General features: G+C 40.6%; 1 protein-coding gene across 1 annotated transcript in view; it reads right to left on the minus strand.

Moving 5' to 3' along the window:
* KCTD8 (potassium channel tetramerization domain containing 8) overlaps positions 1 to 26176 on the minus strand; it is a 60074-nt gene extending 33898 nt beyond the window's left edge. The window contains exon 1 of the mRNA XM_063310408.1: positions 25306 to 26176. Coding sequence (XP_063166478.1) covers positions 25306 to 26176 — 871 coding nt within the window. The remainder of the gene's footprint in view (positions 1 to 25305) is intronic.
* Positions 26177 to 26549: the final 373 nt, after the last annotated feature.

Genomic DNA, 26549 nt, shown 5'->3' on the forward strand with positions numbered 1-26549 from the left:
AATTGAATAGGTTAAACAAAGGAAGAGCTAAAGTAGCAGAAGACAGAAGGAGCAACTCCTCATAAGGAACCGAATGAAACAGAGGAGGCAAGCTTCACATAAGACATGAAAATCAGAAATGAGGAATGAAGAAGATGTTCTGCAATTCCTGGAACTCAGAAACAGCTTACAGTTACTCCCAGAAGGTTTAGGCTCTGAGCCTTCAGGAGGAACAAGAAACTAGAACCTGGAACCCTGGAGAGCAGAGAGGATACAGTGGCTGCCTGCCAGAGGTCAAAGAGAAAAATCCTAGTAATTGACAACTCTACCACAAGGAACAGAAATCAATGTGAGTGACGGCCAGACTTGTTGGTTTGTGAAGTTGCTTTTTCTAGAAAAGCAGATACGGGATGAGACAGAGCAAATACCAAACTGATTATGTACCTTGACAGTTATTACTTCCTGCTCATCCATGTGGGGACAAATGGTACTGCCAAGAGCTGTGACAACTGTATCATCCTAGACTTTGATATCTGCAAAGGAAGGTGTGGAACTTGGAAGTATTCAAGGTGGTATTCTTATTTATCTTTTTGGTCTAGGGAAGAAGAAAGGAAAGAGTCATACAGCAGATGAATAACTGATTATGCAAATAGTGTACTTAAGAGAGGTTGGTTTGCCTTTTTGGATAATGAACTGCTGGCCTGAGATATACTACATTTAAGAAGGATTGTGAAAAATGTGTTTGGCCAACACATGGCAAGCTTGATCAGGTGTGTTTCAAACTGAATCTTATAAGGTCCAAAGATGAAAATCCTGAAAGCAGGATCTCAAATAAATACTTGCACACTATAGAATTAAGTGCAAATGTTGTAATGTGGCTTATTAAACCACTCAGTGAAAAACTGGGAAGAATATTGGCTCATAAAGTTCATTGCCATAATTATCGAAACACTAATGCTAAGGGTATGGGAAATAAAAAAAGATAAGCTTGAGCTACTATTACGGGAAGGCAAACATGACATTATACTGTAGGTATAATTGACACTTGGTGGGATTGGACTGAAGAGCAGCATTTGAAGAATACAACTTGCTCAAAAGAAATGGAAACAATAGAAAAGGAAGCAGAGTTGCAGTATGTGTTACAAATATCCACATCTGCACAAAAAGTGAATGGGATGTAATTGGTGTTGTGTAAAGGTCTGGAAGAAGGAATAAAAACAATATTGTTGCTGGTGTCTACTTGAACCATTTAAGCAAGAAGATACGGGTGAAGCTTTCCAGGAACAAATTACATACAGTATATAAGGGGGAAGCCGAGGAAGGTCACAAAGGAAGAATATATACAGCAGCCCTGATTTGTACAAATGATGTCAGGAAAGCCATGCTGAGTTGAAGGTTCCTATGATACTAGCAAATAAAAAAGAGAAGGTAGAACTACTTAACCTGCACAGTATTTTAGCTCAGTCTTCTCCAACTAGAAAGTGTGTGTTCCATAAGGATAAAGAGCAGGATGAAGAAGCAGAACTGAAATTTGATATTTATAAAAACTAGGTCAGGGAATAATTACTGACAATGAATGACTTTAAATCTATGGAGTCAGAAGAACTACATCCTGGAGTACTGATGGAACTAGGTGATGGTCTGGCTGGACCTGTATGCATTATCTCTAAAACCTTGTAGAACAGGTAACATGCCAGATGTAAGAAAGCAAATGTGCCTATCATAAAAAAAATGGTGGAAAAGAAAATCCAGGGAACCACAATCAGTCTGATGTTGATACTTAGGAAGATTCTAGACCAGATCACAAAGGGATTTATCCATAAATAATGCAAATGAACCTTATCTCATCTGTACCACATGGCATTCTAATTAGCAAGCTAGTTAGTCATGGACTGGATGACATGCAATCAACTGGATATGTAACTGGTTCTAAATATTCAAAATGGTTCCCCATCAAATTGAAGAGAGGATCAAGTAGGGATGGGTTGTACAAACTCCAAAGCAAAGGTTCTGATACCAGACTGGTCCATTACAATAACAATGCACAAGGATCAACTGATCCCGCTCCCAAATGAACAACTCTCAGCTTGCTACGATACACAGAGCAGACAAAGAAACAAGATTTGAACCTTGCTTATGTACAGGACCTGAATCTTACAGTTTGTGGTTAGTGATTTTCTTTGTGCTTTTCTACTATCTGTGATAAAACTCTCTTCTTAAGAACGTATCCTTGAATCTCTGACTGTGAGCTTTTAGGGGTTTTTTTATTTTATTTTATCAAACTTTATCACTACCCATCTCCCTCCCAAGGAGGGACTCTGGGCGGTTTACAATAAAAACAAAATTCAAATTCAAAACAATTATAAATACAATAAAAATAAAAATGTGATGGAATCTAGATGGCTTCTTCTTCTTTCATATCCAGATCAAACCTTAAGCTGCTAATATGACACCACCTTCTAGATGACTGAGAGTTCTTTATCGGTCCGTGAGTGTAATAGGTCCATCAAAAATCATTCTAGGGTGCTAGCCACCCCAGGTATGGCTTTTCCCCCTCCCGTTCCTAGCCTGCTGGCAAAACCAGGCTTCTTGTACTGGTTTGGTCAAGCCTGACAGTTGAGTTCTGAGGCTCTACTTCAATATCTTTATTTACTACTTGGATTAAAAGGTGCAGGGGATGATACAACTTTGAGTGTTCAGTGATGCATATAGCGTAGGATTCTTATTTTTCCACCCAAATCTGATGTACGGGCAACTATTCCTTGAACTCCTGAAGCAACACAATACAAGACAGTTTGTATATTGAAAAAAAACCATCCATTTCAAAACTTCAAGAACTCATTGTTATCATCCATACTTCACACATCTATTCCCATGCCAAAGTACTGCAGCAGATGATTAACAAATCAAAGCAAATTAATATTATTATGTACAATTCACATTTGAAAAGTATGGGATACACAGTATTGAATAATAAAAATATGTAATTGTGTATCTCTTTAGTATTATGTCATACTAAAACTCAGGGATAATGAAATGTTTCACATAGGTTTATGCAACATTTGGTTTTTAAAATTGGAAGAAACAGATATATGCAAGGAGGCCAAAGACATAATAACTACTATTTGCAGTTGTATGGATTTCCTTCATATAGTTATGAAATAATTAGGCCAATGCTTTTAAGAGAAAGCATGCCATTCAAATCTCTGTGGGACTTAACCATGGCCTTTAGCTTGAGAAAAAAAATCACCAATATACTTTCCCTAATAAACAATGCAATATTAATAAGCACAGCTGGGATCTAGGGCTCTGAAAACTCACAGCAGGTAATGAAATTGTCATTCAATTTAGTCTGAAAATTCACTTTTTAAATAAATAAATAAACAAATAAATAAATAAATGGACGCAACAAATTGCAGATAAGAAAAAGACCGAGTAGAATAACCAGAAAGCCTGAACTGCAAATGTAAGGGCAAAATAGGTAATGCATCTCCTTAAATTATCTAAGATTAAAACATGACACTTCTTTGCATTATTTTTGTGGTAGAAGAAAAAAATGCCCAAACCATGAGTTGGTACAGTAGACGCCTCCTGCTAATATATCTGTTTTTTCTACAAGCATTTAACTTTTATAGTGGAAGAAGAATTGTTCTGCAAAAGTGTTAGGAAATAATTAAAGCCAATCCAATTCAATACAGCTGAAAAGAAGCTACAACCAATTATTATTGCAACTGTTCGTATCTGTAGTATAGTACCATATGCGAAGTGGAGAAATGGATTTGCTCTGAAGTTGATTAAGCATAAGAGAAATTGTTTCAATTTTTTACTAACTTACTTCAGTGTAAACTGCATTAAAGTCACTGGAACTTCCTCTTATTATGTTTATGCACATTCATTTATTCATAAAATTCTAATCTGCTTTTCAATGTAAAAAACAAACCACAAAATGAGATGCAATTAAAAGCAATTTACAATAAATTAAAAACAATTACAACCCTAATAATTCAATTAAAAACAACATACTTAAAGCCATAAGTAGTTTAACAACTAAAATGTAGCTGATTAATGAACCAAAACAGAAAGTATAGCAGCAATTTAATCAAGTTCCTGGATGAACAGATATGACTGTGTTTATAGCTCTTTTTTCCTACTGGAATCTATGATATGAAGTTACGTATTTTATCTACATTATTATTTTCAACCACATATTTTCTACAAAGTGTTATTTTTTCCTATAATTTCTTTGCATATTGTTTAAATAGATTGCATGATTCAGTTACTGGCTCTGTATGATTTGTATTTCACTTTATGCCAATAGGTATTTTAGAGTTCAGAGTCATTCCTGGACCGAGATGCCCTCCGAACAGTCACTCATGCCCTTGTCATCTCCCATATAGACTACTGCAATGCGCTCTACATGGGGCTACCCTTGAAAAGTATTCGGAAGCTTCAGCTGGTCCAGAACACGGCTGCGCGGACAGTTATTGGGGCTGTAAAATCAGCCCATGTGATACCACCGTTACGTGAGCTGCATTGGGTCCCAGTTCGCTTCCGGGTCCAATTCAAGGTGTTGGTTATCACCTTTAAAGCCCTACATGGCATGGGACCAGGGTACCTGAGGGACCGTCTCGTCCCCATAACATTGACCCGTCCCATCCGGTCAGGCAGGGAGGGGATGCTACGGATCCCATCAGCAAAGGAATTTCATCTAGCGGGGTCCAGGAGGCAAGCCTTCTCTGCAGTGGTGCCCGCCCTTTGGAACATCTTGCCCCCGGAGTTGAGACAGATTTCCTCACTGTCGGACTTCCGGAAGAAACTTAAGACCTGGTTCTCCCGCCTTGCTTGGGAGGGGGAGAGTGATAGTTCTACCTGGGGATGGCTGGCGCCATAGCACCGCTTAGTGATCCATCTCCACTTGGATTTTAGGTTTGTTTTTATGTATATTTTTATGTAATTTTTATCTGGCTATGTTTTAATGCTATTTATTGTAAACCGCCCAGAGTTCCCCATTGGGGGAGATGGGCAGTGATATAAATTTAATAATAAATAAATAAATAAAAACATACAAAAAACGTAGTAGTGTTAAAAAGTGGAAAAACAACTTGAACTGGCTGAGTATAAGAGCATGCTTTTGCCTACGTTGTTATATGGAAATGGATTATGTTAGAAGAAACACAGAAGGAAGCTGAACACATTGGGAAGGATTATTTAAGAACCATGCATGGTAAAACAAGAGGCAGGAATGTCAGAGTCCGGAATGAATGTGGACTGAAAACAAAAGTTATGAACAGTACAGAATAAGTATTTTGAGGTCAATGGATGAAGAGGAAGGGGAAGACCAAGGAGGTCATGGTGGAATGGAGCTGATGAGTTTCTCAGAAGGAAAGAGGTGAGAAGAACCAAAGGCAATTCATAACCACGTGGACATGGTGGAAGCAGAACCGGTTCACAAGGACTGCAAAGGCACAGAAGGGACTAATGAATAGTGCTAGTGTAAACTAGATTCAATTATTTCCTTTTCACTTCTCCCTGGCCTTTATTTCTTTTCCTTACTGTTTCTTACTCCTTTTTGTGTTTTGCACAGTGTTACTTACCCTGCAAAAGAATAGTGTCACACACCTATCTCTATGTATGTGTGTATATGTCTGTGTATTACTGTTTTTTATACGTACACACCCACACACACATAAAACAGTAATACACAGACACATACACACATACATAGAGATAGGTGTGTGACACTATTCTTTTGCAGGATAAGAGGATATATATACAGTATATATTCTTTCTACCAGTATTTCATCATCTAAAAGTTTGTCAAACCATTTCCCCATGTTTATGAACATTCTATGAAGCAATATAAATAATTTCTTGAATTTTTGCCATAATTAAAACTTCCAGTTATTCACTCCATTTGCCTTGTCAAACCGGATGGCACTCCGTAGCATCATTCTTTTCACTCTATTTCAAGCAGCTTCTATGTCCAGGCTCAGTACATATTCTTTCCATTTATTCGGGTGGGAGGTTAATCCATCTTCTAATACTTTTTCCACAGAAGACTCTTACGTTCTTTTCCTGCAATTACTCTACTTTCACTCTCATTTCTTTCACTTCTTTTCTTTTCTTTCCTTACATATGCATCTTCTTCCTCAAGATCTAATTCTGACACTGTCAAAAATGGTCTGTCCCCTGTTCAGAAATTCTCGTCCCTAATTAGCTTAATCTTTCATCATAAATAATCAAATCAATCATGCTTTTAGATTTCTATTCATTCCTTGGACATGTATCTGAATAATTTTATGCTTAATACGTTTATTTGAAACAAAAAGATCTTTTTAAAGCAGATACTCACCAAACAGTCAGCATTCTTATTAATTATTGGGTCTCTGACCCCAATAACTTTTCCCCTACTCTTTTGCCTTGTTCCCACCTATTTATTCTGTTGCCTAACAGAATATATTTTCCCCTGGGTCACATTAATTCAGCATATTACATAATTTTCCCCAAAACGCAAACCTGGTTTTTCTATTACCAGCATTCACTGGAACCTAAAATGCAACTATCACCAATGTATGAATTTCCGTTTTCATGTGCACATGTGACAACTTTTAGCCCTTTCGTTCATTTAGCCCTATCCCTTCAGTTCCCCCCATGTATTCACTGACTGTATGCAACAAGATCACTTAACGACAGAATTGGGACCAGAATTTCCATTGCTAAGTGAGGCGCTCATTAGGCGAAACATCATGTGACCACACCACTTAGTGATGGCAGTTTCAGTAATCCCAGTTGTGGTCAATAGGCCAGGACCATGCCATTGTTAGGCGAGGACCTCACGCTTCTCCTGCCCTGCCTTGCTTGCCTCCGCTTCAACTCCCCCCACCCGCCTATCTCCCCCCATCTCTGCCTTTTTGGCCACCCTATGATCCACTGCCCCTGTGACCCTGCACCCCACCCTGCATTCTGCTGCCCCTCCCACCCCAGCTGACTTTGCCACCTTCTTCCTCCCGCTGCTGTCAATGCACACCTGGCCTGGCCCTTTGTAAGGCATCTGCTTGCATGTGCGGCTTTGAAACCTCGTGAGGCCTCAAAGCCACATACAGCCAGCAGCTGCCTTGTGAAGGGCCAGGCCGGGCATGCCTTGCCAGCAGCAGGAAGAAGAAGACTGTGAAGGCACAGGGAGGCCAAAAAGGCAGAGATGTGGGGGAGACAGGCAGGTGGGGCGAGTTGAAGAGCAACCTGCTGTCATAAATGAGGGCAGGCTGCCAAGCACCCCAATTTGTGGCTGTGGGGCCACTGCAATGGCCATAATTTTGAGAACTGACGTAAGTAAATTTTGTTCAGTGCCATCATAATTTTGAATGGTTGGTGAATGAATGGTTGTTAAGCAAGACTACCTGTACTGTCATTTGGATTGATTACATCCTTCTGCTTTGTCTTACTTTCATGAACACACACCGTATCTATTTTCCTTTCATCCAATTGTTACTTCATGCTCTTCACCATTTACCTCTTATATTCAAAGTTGTAATCTTCTATATGTCACAGTCATTATGAGATGGCTCTGCAGATATTGATCTGCACTCATTATGGCTTTGGTCTACTAAGGCTTTCACAGAATGCATTTTAGTTAGATAGATAAATTGTAGAGTTCGTTACCAGCCTTAGTCATAACGATGCCACAGGCGGCATTCCACACTAATGATATTTATTTGTTTATTTGTTTGTTTATTTATTTTTCAAATTTCTGTCACCGCCCATCTCCCCCAAAGGGGGACTCTGGGCGGTTTACAACACAATAAACAAATTAAAATCATAAAACATAGATTGCAATACAAAATATTATAAACAGATAAATATATCTGTTTATAATATGACCCTTGTGGTGAAAAGCTCTCATTCAACGGGGAGGGCACTATGGCACCAACCACCCCCAGGAAGAGCTATTGCCCTTCCCATCCCAGGCAAAGTGGCAGAACCAGGTTTTTAAATTCTTCCAGAAGTCTGGGCATGAAGGTGCTCACCTCACCTCCAGGGGCAGAATGTTCCAGAGGGTGGGCGCCACTGCAGAGAAGGCCCGCCTCCTGGACCCCGCTAGATGAAATTCCTTTGTTGATGGGGTCCGTAGCATGCCCTCCCTGCCTGATCGGGTGGGACGGGTCAATGGGGATGAGAGGGTCCCTCAGGTACCCTGGCCCCATGCCATGTAGAGCTTTAAAGGTAATAACCAACACCTTGAATTGGACCAGGAAGCAAACCAGCACCCAGTGCAGCTCGCACAGGAGTGGTGTCACATGTGCCGATCTAGGGGCATGACACATTTTGGTATGGAAGATAGGCACATTTTGGTCAGTATGCCAAAGAACAACCAAAGCCCAATTTTACCTGAAGTGTACTCAAATTGTGGGCAAGTTAGGATCTCTCATGCAGAAACTACCTTGCAACATTGGATTCTATTTATTTACTGTATTTTATAATAACTGTTTTTATGAGATGTTAATGTTTCTGTTTTGTGCTTGACTTTATTGTAAACCGCCCAGAGTCCCACTTGTGGGGGAGATGGGCGGTGGCTAAATTTGATTAATAAATAAATAAATATATACATACATACATACTGTTGCCTTTATCTCATTGATATACACTCAGGATTGCAAACCTATGTACATAGATATATGGTTTATCAGTTCAGTTCAGAAGTTAAGGAAGATAGAAGGCTAGAATAAATAAAATAAATATACTGCAGACATTTATCAGCATGTAAGATATTCTTCTGGCACCTGGAATGTTCCAAGGCTGGTCAACTGGGATATTTTCCAGTTTATGGCAGGCACAAGATTAAAAATGCCATCTGAGAAATCTGGTCACTAATTGTCAGGACAGCATGGGATTTATTCCAGTATTAAAAAAGACATTTGCCAACACAGATGGTAAGGTGTCTAGGGCCTGAATTAAAAGTAAGATCAAGTTCTATATTCTTGCTAATACTATTATTTTTCAGTGGAAGGCAACTCTGGAAGGCTGCCTCAGGAACTGAAGAAATATAAGCAAATTTTCTTGCCTGCAAGATGTGGAATGAGATGACCTTCTCCTCCCAAATAATGTGTATATTTGTTGAATGAAGTAGGAAACACAAAGTTTGAGAAGTCCTTTGCAAGCTATTTGATCCCAAACTGCACCCTTTCCACTCCAATTTTCACATTTTAATACATATAAACTGTGTTTTACTAAGGGTTAAGAATTCGAACCTATTCACTTAGAAATAAAAGAAAATAGTGTGAACTAGTGGATCAAAGTGGCTCATCTTCAACTTGATGTCCCACAGAAAAATGACAATAACGTGGCAAGAAATAGGTTATTGATGTTCGTTCTTTACTTGTAGGAGCTGATTCAACATTAAGAACAGCCACACAGAAGCTTTGGGAAATGTTTTGTTTGCAGACTATTAACTGCATCAATCAAATTGATCACAGAGACAATCTTCACATCAATGCAGGACATTCTTGGCAGCCATTCACACAGTGAGTCTCCCCACGGTCAAACTAATTTACTTTGCGAGCAGTTTGAACATTTCTCTTTTTTTTACACTGAAGAAAAATCACTCCCCAAACTGGGTCCATGACGTGTTGGGTTTCAACACCATAATTCCCACCCAAGACAAATGGAAGGTCGTGTTTTCTCAGACTCAACTGTATTTGAATTATAAATGTACACTCTCATTGTGCTACAGCAAATGGCTTTCAACATTCAGAACTGCATCTGATGAATAAGAATTTCAAACACTGCAAGGATTTAAAGTATTTTGTTTCTCTGAAAGTAAAACATACAACATCCTTCCAATCCCTTTCGGTAAACGAAAGATCTTGAATTGCAAGATCTCCACCGTTGTAAGATGCTGCTGCCATATGCTTTATGGCTGATTAAAAGAGATGAACGTATTTGTACAGGCTGCCCTTCCTAGAGTGGCCTTGGTCTCTGAGATAGAGAAGAAGCATTATGGAGTTCATAGTCCTGTCTTCTTCTGGAAAGTTTGTCAGTCTAAGACATCTTTCAACAAGAGGTATTTTCCCAAGTTGTATTTCAACGTATCTGGATGGGGTTTGAAGTATCTGGGATCAGAGTGGTAAACTGAGGAAATTCACAAAAGGCAATCCATATCACTAAAAAAGCGATGCAGAATGAGACAAATCTTGGTATCTAACAGGATTATGCTGCTTGGGAAGGCAAAGTATCAACAAAACATTACTCTAACGCATATGCACTGGTGTTTAGCAGTACAGACCAACCAAGGATTTAGTGAACTTGTCTGACCCATGTAAGCAACTCTTAGGAGAGGTACAGTAGACAGTAAACAAAGCATACAAGAGAGAAACATCTTCTGCTGTTTATTTCTGGTTTGTTTCATCTTTCATTTTTAATATTTCCTTTATTTAATTCTTTGTATGCAACAGAAAAAGCAGATGAGATTATTTCTTCCTTTCCCCAAGAAAAGAGTTCGGTAATCCATTCTAATGCACACAAACTGATATATTGCCTCTGCCTAAAAACTATACTGTATATACAAAGAAAAAAAGAAGCCACTCAGCAGCTATCCCACTGAAAATAAATGTCTGTATTGCTCATCATCTGCATTTCAAAATCACCAGAACCTTCATGCTAGACCCACCTAAGTGTAAGGAAATCGACTGAGAACTATGAATCCATATAATGAAAGTTCCAGACAGATTCTGTCAGGTCACAACTGAAGGCAATATATGTAAAAACAAACAGAAGTAAAATTATTGCTGACTATGAAAAAATGTTTAAAAGAGTTATATTCCTTAAATGTTTTCATAACACTTATTTATTACCCTGAAGATTTTTTCACAGAATATAACTCACAGAAAACAATCTCTATTTATGATGCTATTGGCTAGTTGTCAACTATTCCTGCAGTAGTAGCATCACACTTAAAAAAAGATAGAAGCTTAAGTTTAAACAAATAAATTCCAGTTAATTGGCACTATTGAATTCCTTGGCACTTTGGGTTTTTATGGAGAGATGAATTCAGAAATAGAATTCATGAATTCCCACCATGCCATTTAAGACCAAACTTAGATATTAAATGGTAGGTTGCTTTGTTCTATATATAAGAAGGCATATATAGGATATTTTGGAGATTCTAGCAATACAGAAATATGAAAACTTTTAAAGAAGTATGTATGTATGCATATATCACACACACTCATACACACACACAAGACTATATGTATTTGCCAGTAGTGAGATAATATTGAAAGCATAGGAATATAGAAACTGATTTCCACCAAGCCACAGCATCAGCCTGTCTGTTTATCTGTCTGTCTGTCTGTCTGTCACCTGCAATTGCTTTCTAGCACAGGATGCACCAACCTGGAATCTTTTATAATTATAGGCAGGAGACTTGTGACCTTCAACTTGTGACCTTGATTTCTAGGACTTCATAAACTCTTCTACATCAGTTTTTCTTGGCAACAGTACCGAAGTGGTTTACCACCACCTGCTTTCAATTTTTTTTTTAGCTACCTATTCTAAGATTCCTGATGGTCTTGCATCCAAATACTAATCTAGTCTGACCGTGTTTAGTTTTTTCCAAGATCAGCCAAAGTCAGCTACATGATGCCATCTGCTGTGGAAGCTGAAGGTCAGCACATGTGAAATGCACCAGATTGGAGAAAGTTGCTCCAGTGTTTTAGACAGCATCTGTACCAATCATATATGGAGACATCCTGGGTCCTTTTGTTGCAATTCATATATTTTACCACTGAACCAACACCAGCAATATTAGGATACCAGTTGCATTAGGAAAATGGAAGGAGAAAGAAAGAAATAGTTAACAGTTTATAGTAAATGATACAGTTGCTTCCTTCCTAGGATTACCAGGTGTTTTTTGGTATGTTTCTTTTACAAGAAAAGTAATCTTTAGTTCTTCTGGAAGCTGAGACAAAAGGCAGCTAGAAGAAAGATCCTGCTTTCCAGTAGTTTAGCCAATGAATAAATAATAAACATTATGTATTCGATGAGTAGTCTGTCTTTTCCTCTAAAATGGCAACTAGCAATTATTCAATATGCCTTTTGCCTCTTCTGGATCAAGCATCCTATCTATACTCCGTAACTGTTTTCAAACTTGAACTGCGTCTTTGGATTTTAACCCTTGGAGATTTTAGTTATAGGTGGAAAGATACTATAGATCTACATCTAGTATGCTCTAGTTTGAGAGCCGGTTTAGTGTAATTGTTAAAGGCACTGGACTAGAAGCTAGGAGACTTGTGAGTTCTAGTCCCGCCTTAGGCATGAATTCCAGCTGGGTGACCTTGGGCCAATCCCTCTCTCTCAGCCCTAGGAAGAAGAAGGCCATGACAAACCACTTCTGAAAATATTGCCAGGAGAACTTCAGGGACTTGTCTAGGCAGTTGCCAGGAGTCAAGACTGACTTCAAGACACTGAGAGAGAAAGATGGAGAAAACCTGCCTCAGGATTAGACTGATTTTATCCTTGTACACCTAATGCCCAGGGTGTTCAATTTCCAGAAGCACAGGGGATGTGGGCAGGGGGGATGACAAAACATATGTTGTGATATTGTGATGCAAAATTCCACCCTTTGCGTATTTGCATTCTGTACCTGCATTTCACAACAAACATTTCCTCATTCTGGCAGCACTGTGCTTAGGAATGGACATATTTCAGTTGCCAGAACTGGGAAACCTGACACTGTTGAGTTCCTTTTTATTCAACTAGGCCATTCCTACAGGTTTTTGCAGAAATGCAAACATTATGTTATACTAGCTGATTAAAACAAGAGGAACGTATCAACCACATGATGGTAAATTGAGCTCCAAACTCTGGTCACATTTTTAACCCCATCTCCATCACAAAAGAGGGAGACCAATAAAGCCACAACTGTTCCTACAAAATTTGTATTTGAATTTCAGAGGCAAAGGGAAGGACTACAGCTTAATTGTAGACCTCTACTTTCCTTACTGAGTATCCCAAGTTTTATCTCTGGCTTCTCCAATTCTGGCTTAAAAGATTCCATATAAAACAAGACAGATCAGCTGTCAATCTGTTCAGCCAACTTTCAGCTAGATGGTCCAATGGAGTGAATTTGTATAAGCCAGTTTTCCAAATTCCTCTCCTGGGCATGGAACCTTTTGCTGATAAATCAGAGGAAGTTCTCAATTTATGAAAAAGAGGTGGTGCTACCAAAAATACCGAAGTCATGCTTAAGGATTGCTGTACTGTGCTTATCTAATAAAATATGACACTAAACAATAAAACATACAAATGAAGAAAAATGGACCATGGATAGCTTATACCATCCATCCATCTATCCATCCTTCCCTGCAGGCTGGTTTCCTTATGGAAAAATATACGCAAGGACACAAATAAGATTCTGCCCAAAAGGTAAAGACTCCTTTGATTCAAGATCGGTTCCTGGTGACTCCATGGACCTATCAATGTAATTGCTTCCCAATGATACAATGCTACTGCCCTCTTCCAGGATGCTTTTTTAAAATATCCTGGTGGCCTCCCTTCTAAATACAAATTTAGGCAATACAAATTAAACCTTGCTTAGTTGTTAGAAATCTGCCAAGGTGGGTTGGGTGGGTGTCATGTTAATGGGCAAGCACCCAACCAATGTGCCATGACCCTAAAAAAACCCTGAACAAACTGCATGGTTCCACAGTATTTCAGGAAGAATGCCAATACCATTCTCTTTTCTAACTCAGGGCCATTTTAAGCCTTATCACTTGAAGGAAGGTTTTAAAAGTGTGAGAAAGAAAAAGAAGAGCTGAGAGACAGTCCTGTGTATTGGGCCACATGGTTAGGGGTCATGACCCACTTATTCTGGCACAGCTATTTCCCTGAAGCAAGGTTGGCTCCTTCAGTGATAGCCTTCCAGAAAGCTGTGAAGACAATGTTCTTCTGGAGAATGACTACACAGCATTAGGAATTGGATGACTGGTTAGTTGTTTCTTTATTATTACGTTTACTGGTATTATGTAGAGCAGTGTTTCTCAACCTAGTCAACTTTAGGATGTCTGGACTTCGATTCCCAGAATTCCCCAGCCAGCATGGGGAGTTCTGGGAGTCGAAGTCCAGCCATCTTAAAGTTGCCAAAATCGAGAAATACTGATGGGAAGTATTGTTGCGATTTTTTAAATTATTAATGAACTATCTTGTATATCATTTGTTTATGGATGTTTCACTGTGTTTTCATACTGTTGTAAGTTGCTGTGAGTCTAACAGATTCAATGGAACAAATATTCAATAAATAATATATATATGAATAATAGTGAATGTAGGGATGTGGTGGCGCTGCGGGTTAAACCGCTGAGCTGCCGATCGGAAGGTCGGCGGTTCGAAACCGCGCGGCGGGGTGAGCTCCCGTTGCCAGTCCCAGCTCCTGCTCACCTAGCAGTTCGAAAACATGCAAATGTGAGTAGATCAATAGGTACCGCTTCGGCGGGAAGGTAAGGGCGTTCCGAGTCGTCATGCTGGCCACATGACCCGGAAGTGTCTATGACAACGCCGGCTCCAAGGCTTAGAAACGGAGATGAGCACCACCCCCTAGAGTCGGATTCGACTGGACTTTACGTCAAGGGAAACCTTTACCTTTACTAATAGTGAATGTATGATATAAAGTCCCCTACATTTTATTTAAGGCTTACAGCAAAAGTTAGGATAAAACAGATGTGGTTCTGCTGACAAGACCCTGCTTTACCTTTCCGATTTGTGAGCTTAAGCCAAGTTGGTCACAAACTAGAGCAATTCACTCTTCTATTGCAGTCAAAGAAAGTCAAGTGCATCCGTTCCCTAGGATAATTTTCAGCCACAAGTTCTACAAAGTCCAACCACTTTTTCTCTCTTTAAGTCTCATTTGTCGCTGATTCACTGAAAATCATCAAGTTCAGCAAAGTTTGACAAAACAGCAACATATTGAGGATTGAAGCTCTTATTAGCATTCGCATAGACATAGTTCCTGTTTTCATTTTTCAGCGGCTCTAAGCAGCAACATAGTTACAAGTGTCTTTATCATACCCACCAATACAGTCAATATGAAATTAGGAATAAACTACAACCACAAATATTTTCCCAAACCTGCCAGAAGGAAAGGGTAATATCAGTCACTGCCTTTCCTGAAATGCAACCTTATTATTATGGATTTTTATGTTTACTCGGCAGCATTTTAACAGTGGTGATATAAACTCTATAAATCTTCCATTAAAAGAAGCTTCACCATATCAGTTCAGAAGTCATTTCACAGCAATATCAATAAGTGGATTCCCTCTATTTAAGACATTCTAAAAAAGCTCATTAGCATGGCTCTAACCCCTCTCCTAATCCTCTAACTTCTCTTCTGACAGTAATATATGGGGAATCAGGCTTAATTGTTAAGCACAGTATGTGCTAAAATCAGCATCGTTTAAACCCAGAGACCTTTCCTCCCCATTTCTTCTGAAAGCTTGTGAAGAGAACAGACTAGATACCAATTCACTGGATATTTACTTCAAAACTCAGCTGAGTTAAGCATGGCTTCGCTCATAGTGTAGTTGAAAGAAAAACGCTACCTAGTTAAAAAACCATTAGACCAGTGGGGCTGGCAAGCTCTGGCTACTTCAGCCAGAATGACAAAAACACTGAGCAAGCTCTGCCCCATCTGGAGACGAGTGTGACATTTGCAATGCATGCAGAAAAGGGGCGGGGCTGGCATCACAAAGCCAAAATGCTGCCTGGCTCATTTGGAATCCCCTTGCCCCCATCCCGCAGAGGTCCCTGGATCAGATTTTAAGTATCGATGACTTCTTTTATGCTGCAGGCTTGGTGTCAAACGTCGACACGTTCATGCCTTTGCCAAGACCAAATTGGATGCCATCATTTGAATGCCGCCATCTTGAGCTCCTGAGTAGAAAGTGGGATACAAATCTAATAAATAAATGTATTTCAGTCTCACTTGCAGCTTTTGGGGACCTCTCCGCAGGCAGGAAGCACTGTTCCCCTTTTGCCTCCCAGAGAGGAAGTGAAGAAAAATGAGAGACAGCAACTTGTTACCTTACCCCATCCCTCTGAAATACTTGCCTTTGAAAGAGCAGAAAAGAACCTCGGTGTTTTTAAAGATACTGATTGCAAGTTACTTCTTAGCTCAACCCTTTCTCTATATTAATGCCTATCTGTTTCTCATTAATAACCCCCCAACAATAGTCTAAACCAGTGTTTCTCAACCTTGGCAACTTTAAGACGTGTGGACTTCAACTCCCAGAATTCTGGGGAGTTGCTCTGGGGAATTCTGGGAGTTGAAGTCCACATGTCTTAAAGTTGCCAAGGTTGAGAAACACTGGCCTAAACTATCAAGGGGACAGGGTTTTTTTTTCCGAATCTTCTCCTGGCTGCGGGCAGATGGTTGGATCTCAAGCAGATGTCAGAAGGAACCCTGCAGAAGCAACATCTCAGACTCAGCAGAACCATCTGAAATGCAGGAGGTCTATAAATCACCCACACGCTGGTTTTCCTCTCCTACAGGATTGTCAAGTAGATTTTGGTAACCGATGTGAGGAGCAAGGAGCAGAATGCTGCTACTGTCCTTTCCACTTGCTAGTCATGAATTCATGCTTGTATCGCTGAGTGGGGCAAAGGGTAGACCCCTTGCAGAGGCATTACTTCACCCTGCCTATTTAGTTTCCAGGATAAACACACCAGTGCACACAACCAGTCCCCGTGTGACAATTAAAAGTGAGTTAGGTCAATGCAATCTCTCTCCCAGAGAGATGGAAACTGTATCAGATAAAGAATTAAGCACCATCTCCCCTCCTGGTCTGATTTTCAGGCAGATTTTGTAAGCATGGAGCAACTTAAGAAACCTAGTTTAAAAAAAATAATAATAAATAAATTAGTGGTCCTTTTTCCATTTTTATGCTTTTGTCAATGAAGCACTGATTTAGTAAGAATGGCACCTTTCTGTAAAGAAAGAGGGAGCTGATCTTGTCTGTAAGAGTCAGTGGCTATTTTATTTTGCTCTGTGCTGGCAGTAGCAGCTGGTACATAAATCATTTACATATGGTCTTTTCTTATAGGATTGCATTAAAATAAATATCCACTAACTCTTGAAAAAAGTATATCGCTTAGCGACATGCTCTTCACCAGATAGACCAGTGCAGAAACAGTGGATGATTACAACTACTTTTATCTCCCAAGACTCAAATACTGGTTTGAATTTTTAACATCCAGGAAGTTAGCAATTCTCAGAAGAAAAAATTACTTCAAATATATGCATCTAAGGAGTAATACACACACACACAGTATATATATACACACACACACACAGTATACACACACACACACACACACACTTCCATACATACACACACACACTTCCATACATACATACTTGGGTTTGAACTATATTAGAAAATAACATTCATAATATATCCCACTATGTTTGAATATATTAAGAAAGTAGTGCTAATTCTCAATATTATTGGTCCATAAGTACTCTTAGTAGACTTTTACATTTTTTCCTAAAACTCTTTTCACTGTTTAAATTGAGCAAAGCTTCATCATCTAAGATATTACAGTACTTCTGAACATCCACAGAATCGCTTTTCTCATCAAATTTTTAACAACCACAGCCAGCTATACATTTTACAAGAAGAAATATGAATTCTACACTGAAATGTGAATTCTACACTGATAATTATGGTTTCTAGACTGATTTAAAAAGAACAGTAACAGCAGCAGCAACAATGGTCTTCTGCAGGAGTCCACAAAATCCCACATCTGGCTCTGTTTCAGGTTATGTAACAGATGCTACTGACATCAATAATAGCAAATATGAGATAGTAGCTAATATTTTACCAATGCTAAAAGTGGATAAAATCTAGCCAAATGTAAACAGTTTTACATTATTGCATTAGGATCCATCAGCATATAAAGAGAATATTATTTTGGCTAACTCATAGCTTTTGTAAAAAAAAATATAGTGATAATAATGCATATTTTTTTAAAGGATCAGACAACCATCTCACACAGAATTTCCTGTTTAAATTCAGTCCCTTTTGTGTTTGTTTTTTGTACAGACTGATCAACACAATCACAACTATATGTTTGTTCCATTTTTGTACATTTTCTGTGACAGTCTTGCTTATGAACAAATATATATCGCTATACTGCTTGCTAAACTGTTTATGAGTTGCACATTTTACATTTTGTGTAACAGACTGTTTGCTTCTTCCTTAATATGTAATTCAAAGAATGGTCTGGTTCAAGGAATTCTGAATTAAGTAGAACTTTTAATCATGTATTATTTGACTTCCAGTGAAATATTCTACAGATTTTTAAAAAGAAATAGGGAAAAGATTACAATATGGGCAAACTATTAAAATAAAAAAAATTGCTAGGGTAAGAAGAATTAATAAATTATATTATCCTAGCAACTACTTGGCACTTTATAATATAACATAAAACAAACCAGCTCCATGCTGCAAAGAGTTTATAAGTCTTCATTTTGTCAACAAGTATATGAAAAAGAAATTCAATAATACTAGAACCAATATGTCTTTACATGGGAGGAAAAATGTTTACTTCTGCTTAGGTAATTTATAATAGCAGAAGGCAGAATCAAATACTTTTAGGTAACTGGATAAAACTTAGAACCACCACAACGAATCAGTTATCATTTTTCACTTGGTCTTTTCAATAATACAAAGGTAGTATTAACTCAACCAAATATTTATAGAAAATATGTGTATCAGTTTTTTAAAGAGTATTAATGCTTTCATTCAGACCATCTATTCCTCTAAGTCAGGGTTTCCCAGCAAGTGAGAACCCTAGAGTTAAGTGAGAGGTCACTGGGAGTTCCCTGGGAGATCAGGATTTATTTTAAAAATTATTTCAAATTCAGGCAACTTCACATTAAAGAGGCAAGTTTCGTTCTTTATTTTTAGTTCAAGAACACTGTTAATGCATATAGACAGGTCTATGTAAGGAATGCCTATTCTAAAACACTCTCAGACTCATGAGCATGAATTCAAAGATATCTGATTTATTAAAGAATAGTGTGCAGGATTACAAAGAAAGCTGAGAATGATAAAAGCGCGCCAAATGCAAACTAAAAACCCTCGGTGTAAATGAGATCCCTCCCCCCATAGAATCTTCCCAAGCTCACAATTCCAGGTGCTCCTAACGGCTTCTGATGGTCCGCGGGAAAAGGCCTTGAGCAGAGCACATAACCCAAACACATTCCACTGTAATGAACATAGATACAGAGCTTGGTACAAGGTCTCACAGCAGCAACCTCCCAAACAGAAACGCTCGTCCGCGCCATGGCATGTGAAACGTTACGATGTACAGTGCACATTGAAACAGTGAACATGACAGCCTACAGATGAAATGAATATAACAACTTTGTAACTTCTGGCCTCTATTTGAGCCTGAATGTGCAGTGGTTCTCCGAGGCCTGAAAAATATTTCCAGGGTTTCTCCAGCATCAAAAGGTTGAGAAAGGTGGCTCTAAGTAGAGGAATAGCTCTACTTAGTCATGTTATTACAAATGTCAATATAAAACTATTTCCCAGCACTTTAAAAACTATTTAATTTTCTTAATAATTTTAAGGAACATATTTGGAGTTTCCTTTTATGTACTGTATTCAACTCTTCTCATAAACTGTTTTTTTTTTTTAATCCGTTCAATTGTGTCTGATTCACAGAGACTGCCTGGATAAGTCCCTGCAGTGTCCTTGGCAAGGTTTTTCAGAAGTGGTTTGCCATTGCCTTCTTCCTAGGGCTGAGAGAGAGTGACTGGCCCAAGGTCACCCAGCTGGAATTCATGCCTAAGGTGGGACTAGAACTCACGGTCTCCTGATGCCTTAACCACTACACCAAACTGGCTTTCTCAAACTGCTTAGAAGATTCTAATTACAAAGCCAATAACCCTTTAACAGAAGTAAAGTTACCATTATTTTCCACCAGCCAAATCACACAGATTTGCAGACTTACCGATTGGAAGGGCAGTGACCCTTCTAAAGCTGAAATACTTTTTCCTTCCATCATTGTGTGCCAGATAGTGTGCCAGACCTTTCCTCTAAAAAGAAGACCCTGAAGAGATATGGTCACAACATGAAAAGCCTATACTTTGTTTTTCAGTCCTTAAATATACTTACCAAACTACAATTTTAGTTAGATTCAAAATAATGAATCTCAGTCTGAAAGTATTCATCACTGCATATTTTATTGCTTGTAGCAAAGCCACTCCAGGATCAGTATTCTCACCATTCTTGTCATGTCAAGTGTCTTGTCATCTTAAGATGATGACAGAAAACCCTACTCTCTAAATAAAGGGTGGAGGGGCAAATAATCAAATGTTTTTAAAAGTCTGGCTCAGTTTTAAATCTTCTAGTATATAGAATGTGGTGGGTATAATGTCCATAAAAACCAGGCTGGCCTTCATAGCTTTGGTCCTGGGTTTACTAATTAATCAATAGAAATTAATACTGAAGACTGGAGCAAAGGGGAAGACGATCAGAATAGGAAAATGTATTATGTATGTATTTATGTATGATGTAATATTACGCTATCAGAAAAGAATCTCCATGAATAGTGAACACAGGTCTTTAAAAATGCAGTTGAGCCCCACAGAGATTTATTTAACTCATTCTCTTTAAAAGCCTTTTTTAAAAGTTACCTTGAAAAGCACAGCCAAATGTGTTATCTGTCTGCCTAGTGACAGACAGAAAGCAATGTCCCAGTAGGAGATGACTTGTGACACAAGGTATTTTCATCAATATTAGGTGGCGGCGGCGGCGGCTGAATGTTGTTGGTGCTGTTGTTGTCAATTTCATGTTTTTGTGGGTTGCCTTCCCCTTGGAGCAGAGTGGAACACAAAGGCTAATACATAAATAAACACAGAACAAGACAGAACAGAACCCTGCATAAACCAAGAATGGTCTGATGGAATTTGGAAGATGAAGAAGAATGTGGGTTGCAAAGGATATGCTTACAAAGAAGCCTATCCACGCGTCCTTTTGGTCAGCATGGGGAGGAACCTCACCGGCCAGATGGAAAGCCACAAGCCATCACAGGAACCAACCAAGTATGTCAAATGGAGAAAATCAAGTTTACCGCAAGGAAGGCAAAACAGCCCCTAATGGTTAAAGGAAGGAACAAACCATGATGGAGAACTGAGCAAGAGCATAGAATATAAGAGGAAAGATGGTACAGGACAGGGGATAGAGATAGAAAAAAACAAAAAACCCTCTCCTCTAAAAACCAAAGGTAGAGGAGGAATGGGGAGGAAGTGACAACTCTTTGTATGCTAAGAGTAGTATCTTTGTTCTGGGATTCATTAGCTGCAGAATGGCAGTAAATTCAGCTGTGGATTGCAAAGGACTTCTGGGGGATCACAGTTATGATGCCCTTGAAGGACAACTTAAGAATCACAGAGAAGAGTGAAGTTAACTGGAATCTGAGACTGTGTTAGAAACAATAGAATACAAGAGTCCTCACTTAACAACCATTCATTTAGTGACAGTTCAGACTTACAACTGGTCCTCACACATATGACCGTCACAGTGTCCCTGCAGTCACATGATCATGATTTGGGCACTTGGCAACTGGTTCACACTTATGATCGTCACAGCATCCTGTGGTCACATGATCACCATTTCTGACCTTCCCAGACGGCTTCTGGCAAGCAAAACCAGTGGGGAACCATGTGATTCACTTAACAACCACCACAAAAAAGGTTGTAAAATTGGGTCAGATTTGCTTAATGACTGCTTTGCTTAGCAACTGAAATTCCAGTCCCAACTGTGGTTGTTAAGCCCAGACTGCCTGTATTGTGTTTAAGGATGTATTTATTTCATTTAAAGCATTTTCATCCTGCTCTTCTCTCCCAAAGTCTCCTACAGTACCTATCAAAAAACAGCAGCAAAAAATGTAAACAACACAATAGCCAACTGTAATTTTATAATCAAAGATACCACATAAAAGGAAAATGGAATGGAGAGAGAAAGAGAACTTTGAACTCTTTGGAAGAGAACAGCAAACTCAAGAATTACACACTTAAATAGTAATTTAATTGAGGCAGAGGAGGAGCGAGATAAAGAATAGAGGGGTCTGGTGTCTTTGTTCTTTGCTATATGTTAAGACTGGCTGCTCCTACTACTAGGTGGCTGTTGAAGGATTCAGGTGGAGCTGGAGTTAAGTGAATTACTCATGGCACTTGTCAAAGAGAAACTCTTTCAAACAAGAACCTTATGATGTGGAACTGCTCTGGCCAGCCTGGAGATTATAACTCTTCCAAATGTCATCAATATAGATGCATCCTTTGGACACTTGCCAGTTTAGAAAGCGGAACCCTTTTGTGTATGCTTATTTGCTCCACAGCCTCAGGAGATGATAGTTTCTGGCTTTGAAGCTTGCCTGGGCTTTGAAGCTATAAGCAGTGGTGGACCTGTACAGCACTTGGATGAAACTTCACCAGGAAATCCCACGGGTGTGGGGAGTTAAAAAGGGCAATGGCAAACCAATTCCAGAGTACTGCAGATAAATCTGGAGGGATGCGTCCATGAAGTAATTTCTTCAGAAATATTTTCCTAGATGAACACGCATGGAGCAGAACTTTTCAGCCCATGTTTTTCCATTAATTTCATAGAGTGTGGTTGAGAGATGGGCAAAAGAACTCCAGAATAAGCATCACAGTTCTGTGTAAAATTTTCAGAGGTGAGTTTATCTTAACACCAAGACAGATGAGTTACTTTTACCTTTCTTTTTTTGGACACGAGAAGAAGGAGGAAAAAAAATCCCCCCACTTCGGGCCAATAGAATTTTTCTTCCTAATTCAAACAGTAGGTGGACAGGATTTTTATAGGATCATATGGGGTGGGGGAGATTAAATACTCCATGCTCCATGATACCAGAACTGTATCTAGGCATCATAGAGGTTGGTATTCCATAACAAAAACTGGGCATGTCGATGTCATTCACAGCATTAATCTCTTCTCTTCCCTCATCACAAGCTTACGAAAATCAGGTAAGTTCTTCATTGAGTCTTAGTTCTCTAATGCTCAGCACAAAGCCTTTTCAATATCACTGCAATAGACCAGGAACAGAATGGACTTGGTCTCATTATGGTCATTATGGCCATAGACATACTGTACGTAGGATCTGTGTGGCACAACCCCTTCAGGAGCTCACACATCAGGATGCATAAGCTATCTTCAGTGGCTCCTGTGCCTCCCTTAGTCTGTAAAAATCCATAAATTCTTTTAAGGAAAAAGAAAACATCTCTGCCAAATGATGCTTCCATCTGAATCCACCTGCATTTTCTTTAGTCAAATTACTTTTACTTAAAGCCACACAGAAGTATGTACTTCATGAAAATCAGCAATGCCATCTACAGTTTCTTTCTCCATTTCTGAACATGAACTCTGTAATTTATATATTCCCGGTCTGAATGTAAAGTAATTGAAGAAGAAAACAGCCACTGTGGAGCTTTCTTCCACCCTTCTTCCTCTTATTATTTCTTGGGGTAAGGTAAGATTTTTCCAACAGTCTTTTGGAAAGTGATATTCTTTTTGCTGTTCTTTCTCCACTGAAATATGTCCAGATGGAGTCTGTTTACTTTGTAGTTAATGAGAATGGAGGGAAGGGATAAAATATTAACAACCTTTCCTTACTTCTAGCCTTGCCTGCTTTCATTTTCTGCAAAGCTTCAATTCAACAAAAGCAGTTAAACCTTTAAAATCAAACAACATCACTCTCCAAACCTTAAAAGAGATTATTTTTGTAAAGCAGAGGTTATTAATATTAGCAGGGGCCAAAACTAAAGATAAAAATCAATTCTCCAATATCTTGTTTTACAACCATATACTACAAAGCTTGGAAAGAGGCTAGTTAGGGTCTTCCTGTCACCACTAGAACTTTTCCCTTTGATTTATACTCCTGATGCAAAATGAAAGCAAACAAGTTCACACATACATATTTACACACTCCTTGACTGCAGAACCAAGGCATGTTTTACATAACGTGTCGAACTTCCATATCAACCAACGTCAAGTCAACATTACATCAATAGAAACAGTTCATACGTCAGACTTATAAAGGCTAGTGTAACAGCAAGTTCTGAATATGTATGTGAATCAGCTCCAAAAAGTGAGCATATGAAGAGGAGAAAAACTGAACCAGAAACATGAGGGGAATAGAAGAAGCCAACCATCCTCTTTATGGATTGGTATTTCATCCCACAGATCTCAAAAACACGAACTCATGCATTTACCTAGGACTTAGTCCCCCAAATCTTTTAAAAACAATGCTTGGCATTGATTCATTTCAGTTAGGAAAAAAAAATCACACTAAGAAAGGATGGTCTGGAAGGATGTTTCATTTGTTCCCACACACATTTACTCAAATAAGATGTATATTAGGCACACTGCTAACAGGTTATAACTTATTTAGCCCTCCTCTACAGACATAAACCACCAAACTGGATTTTTGTAAAGGAATCACTAAGGAAAATGATAACGAAGTTAAAAAAAAAAGAAAATTGAAAATTACTGTGTGGAACTTACAGTTCCAGAGACCATGCTCCAAATCTTCACTCTGCCATGAATTTCACTATGTAATGGTTCTCAAGGCTGTAGCTCTCTCTCAATCTAAGCTACCTCACAGGATTGTTGTGAGTGTGAAGCCAGAGGGAGAAATACAGTATATGCTGCTGTAGGTTCCTTGGAAGAAAGCAAACCAAAATTGCAATGATGCCTATGAATTTTAGCGTGACAGGGGCCAAACCCGCCTAATGGTGGACTCCAGTCAAGGAGACTCCCAAAGGCACTGGGTTGCCCTCTAGGGACAGTGAACAAGAGAGCAGATTGTACCCACCCTACTAGCCTTTCAGAGGGCCTTGAAGCCCTGGCCCTTCACCCAGGCTTTTGGATAGGGTGGTGTAAGCCACTTCTGAGTAGTGCATGTATGTTCTTTGTGATTGCCCAGTTTTGCCATCTTTTTGCTCCTTTGCCTTTATTCTTACATTGCTTTATTGTTATTTTTCTGTGTTTTACTTTGTGAACCCCCCCCCCGAGTCCCTGGGAGCCGGGCGGTGTACAGATTTCATAATCATAATCGTCAAGCTTTCCTATTTGAAAGCCTGCAAGAAACTTTTCAGCTAACCAGAGAAGCTAAGCAAACACCCTCTGTGGATGCCGAGGGGCACTTCTCACCTCACTTTCCCGACTGCCGGGCCATCCTTTTAAAAAAGAGACACGTTCCCCGCGTCAATCGAGCCCCATCCACCCCTTCAGGAAGCGGGAAGGCACTTACGGTAGAAGATGTATTCGGTGTAGCTGCTCCAGATCTTGTCTTCCCTGTACTGGTTGATGAAGGCGGCGGTGCCGGTGGAGTTGCAAGCCACCATGTGGAAGCCCGCCTCGGACAGGCGGTCGAAGGCCTGCTCCAGGTAAGTGTACTTCAGGTAGAAACGGGAGGTGTATTTCTCCGGCGGCCGATCCGGGTCGCGGCTTTCGTTGAGCGTCTCGCCGAAGATCTCCTTGGCCAGCGCGATCCTGCCGCACACCATGATCCTGGCCACGCGGCGGAACTTGGCGTCCGTCTGGTTATCCCGCACCGCGGTGTAGGAGCCCCGGTAGCCGACGGTGAGGAACCCGGCGCGCCTCTCGCCGGCGCGCGGGTGGGGCACCAGGAGCTCGCCGCTGCCCGGCGAGCTGCCCTCCTCCAGGTCGCTCTGGCAGCCCTCGTCGTTGAGCGAGCCCTGCTTGGTGACCTTGGGCGACAGCAGCTTGACCAGCTCGGTGAGCTGGAAATACTCGGCCTCGCGCATCAGGCGCTCCTTCTCCGGGAAATGCTCGGGCAGGGCGAGCTGCTTGTCCCGCAGGTAATCCAGCACGTACCTGAAGAGGAACCCGTCGCGGTCGATGAAGAAGCGCGCCCGGCTGTCGCGGGGCAGCTCCCGCGGGGCGCTCCGGCGCGGCGAGAACATGTGCGCCAGGGTGCTGTCGGGCACGCTGAGCAGCGTCGAGTGCCTGGTCACATACACCTGCCCCCCCACGTTCAGCTCCACCACCTCGGGGAAGGCGCAGCCCGCCGCCACCGCCGCCGCCGGCGAGGAGCAGGCAGACACCATCTCGCTGATGGGCAGGATGGTGGTGGTGCCGCCGCCGTCCTTCAAGGCCATCGTGGGGGCTGCGGCGGCCACTTCGCCTCAGCGACCCCGCTCAGCGCAGCGCGCCCAGAGGGACCGGACAGCAGCGAGGGCTGCTGCCGCCGGCGCCCGGCTCTGCGCCGCAGAAGTGTCTTCCGACGCCGCGGACGCAGCCCTCCGCTCGCCACGTGCGAGCGCCCCTCTGCGCGGCCGGCGAGGAGCGGCTTCCTCCGCCTCTGGCTCCGCTCGCGGATGGGGCTCCCTGTCCTTGGCCCGCCACGGAAGTCTTCGCCCGGGGCTCTTGGCGAGCGCGGCTGTCCTACGGCCGCCTCCGAGGCCCCGCGGGTGCCCCCCCTGCGGCGAAGCGGTTTAGGATTGCCGCCTCCCTCCAGAACGCGGGTCTTTC

This window comes from Candoia aspera, chromosome 8 (genome assembly GCF_035149785.1).
Source record: "Candoia aspera isolate rCanAsp1 chromosome 8, rCanAsp1.hap2, whole genome shotgun sequence".
NCBI classification, from domain to species: Eukaryota; Metazoa; Chordata; class Lepidosauria; order Squamata; family Boidae; genus Candoia; species Candoia aspera.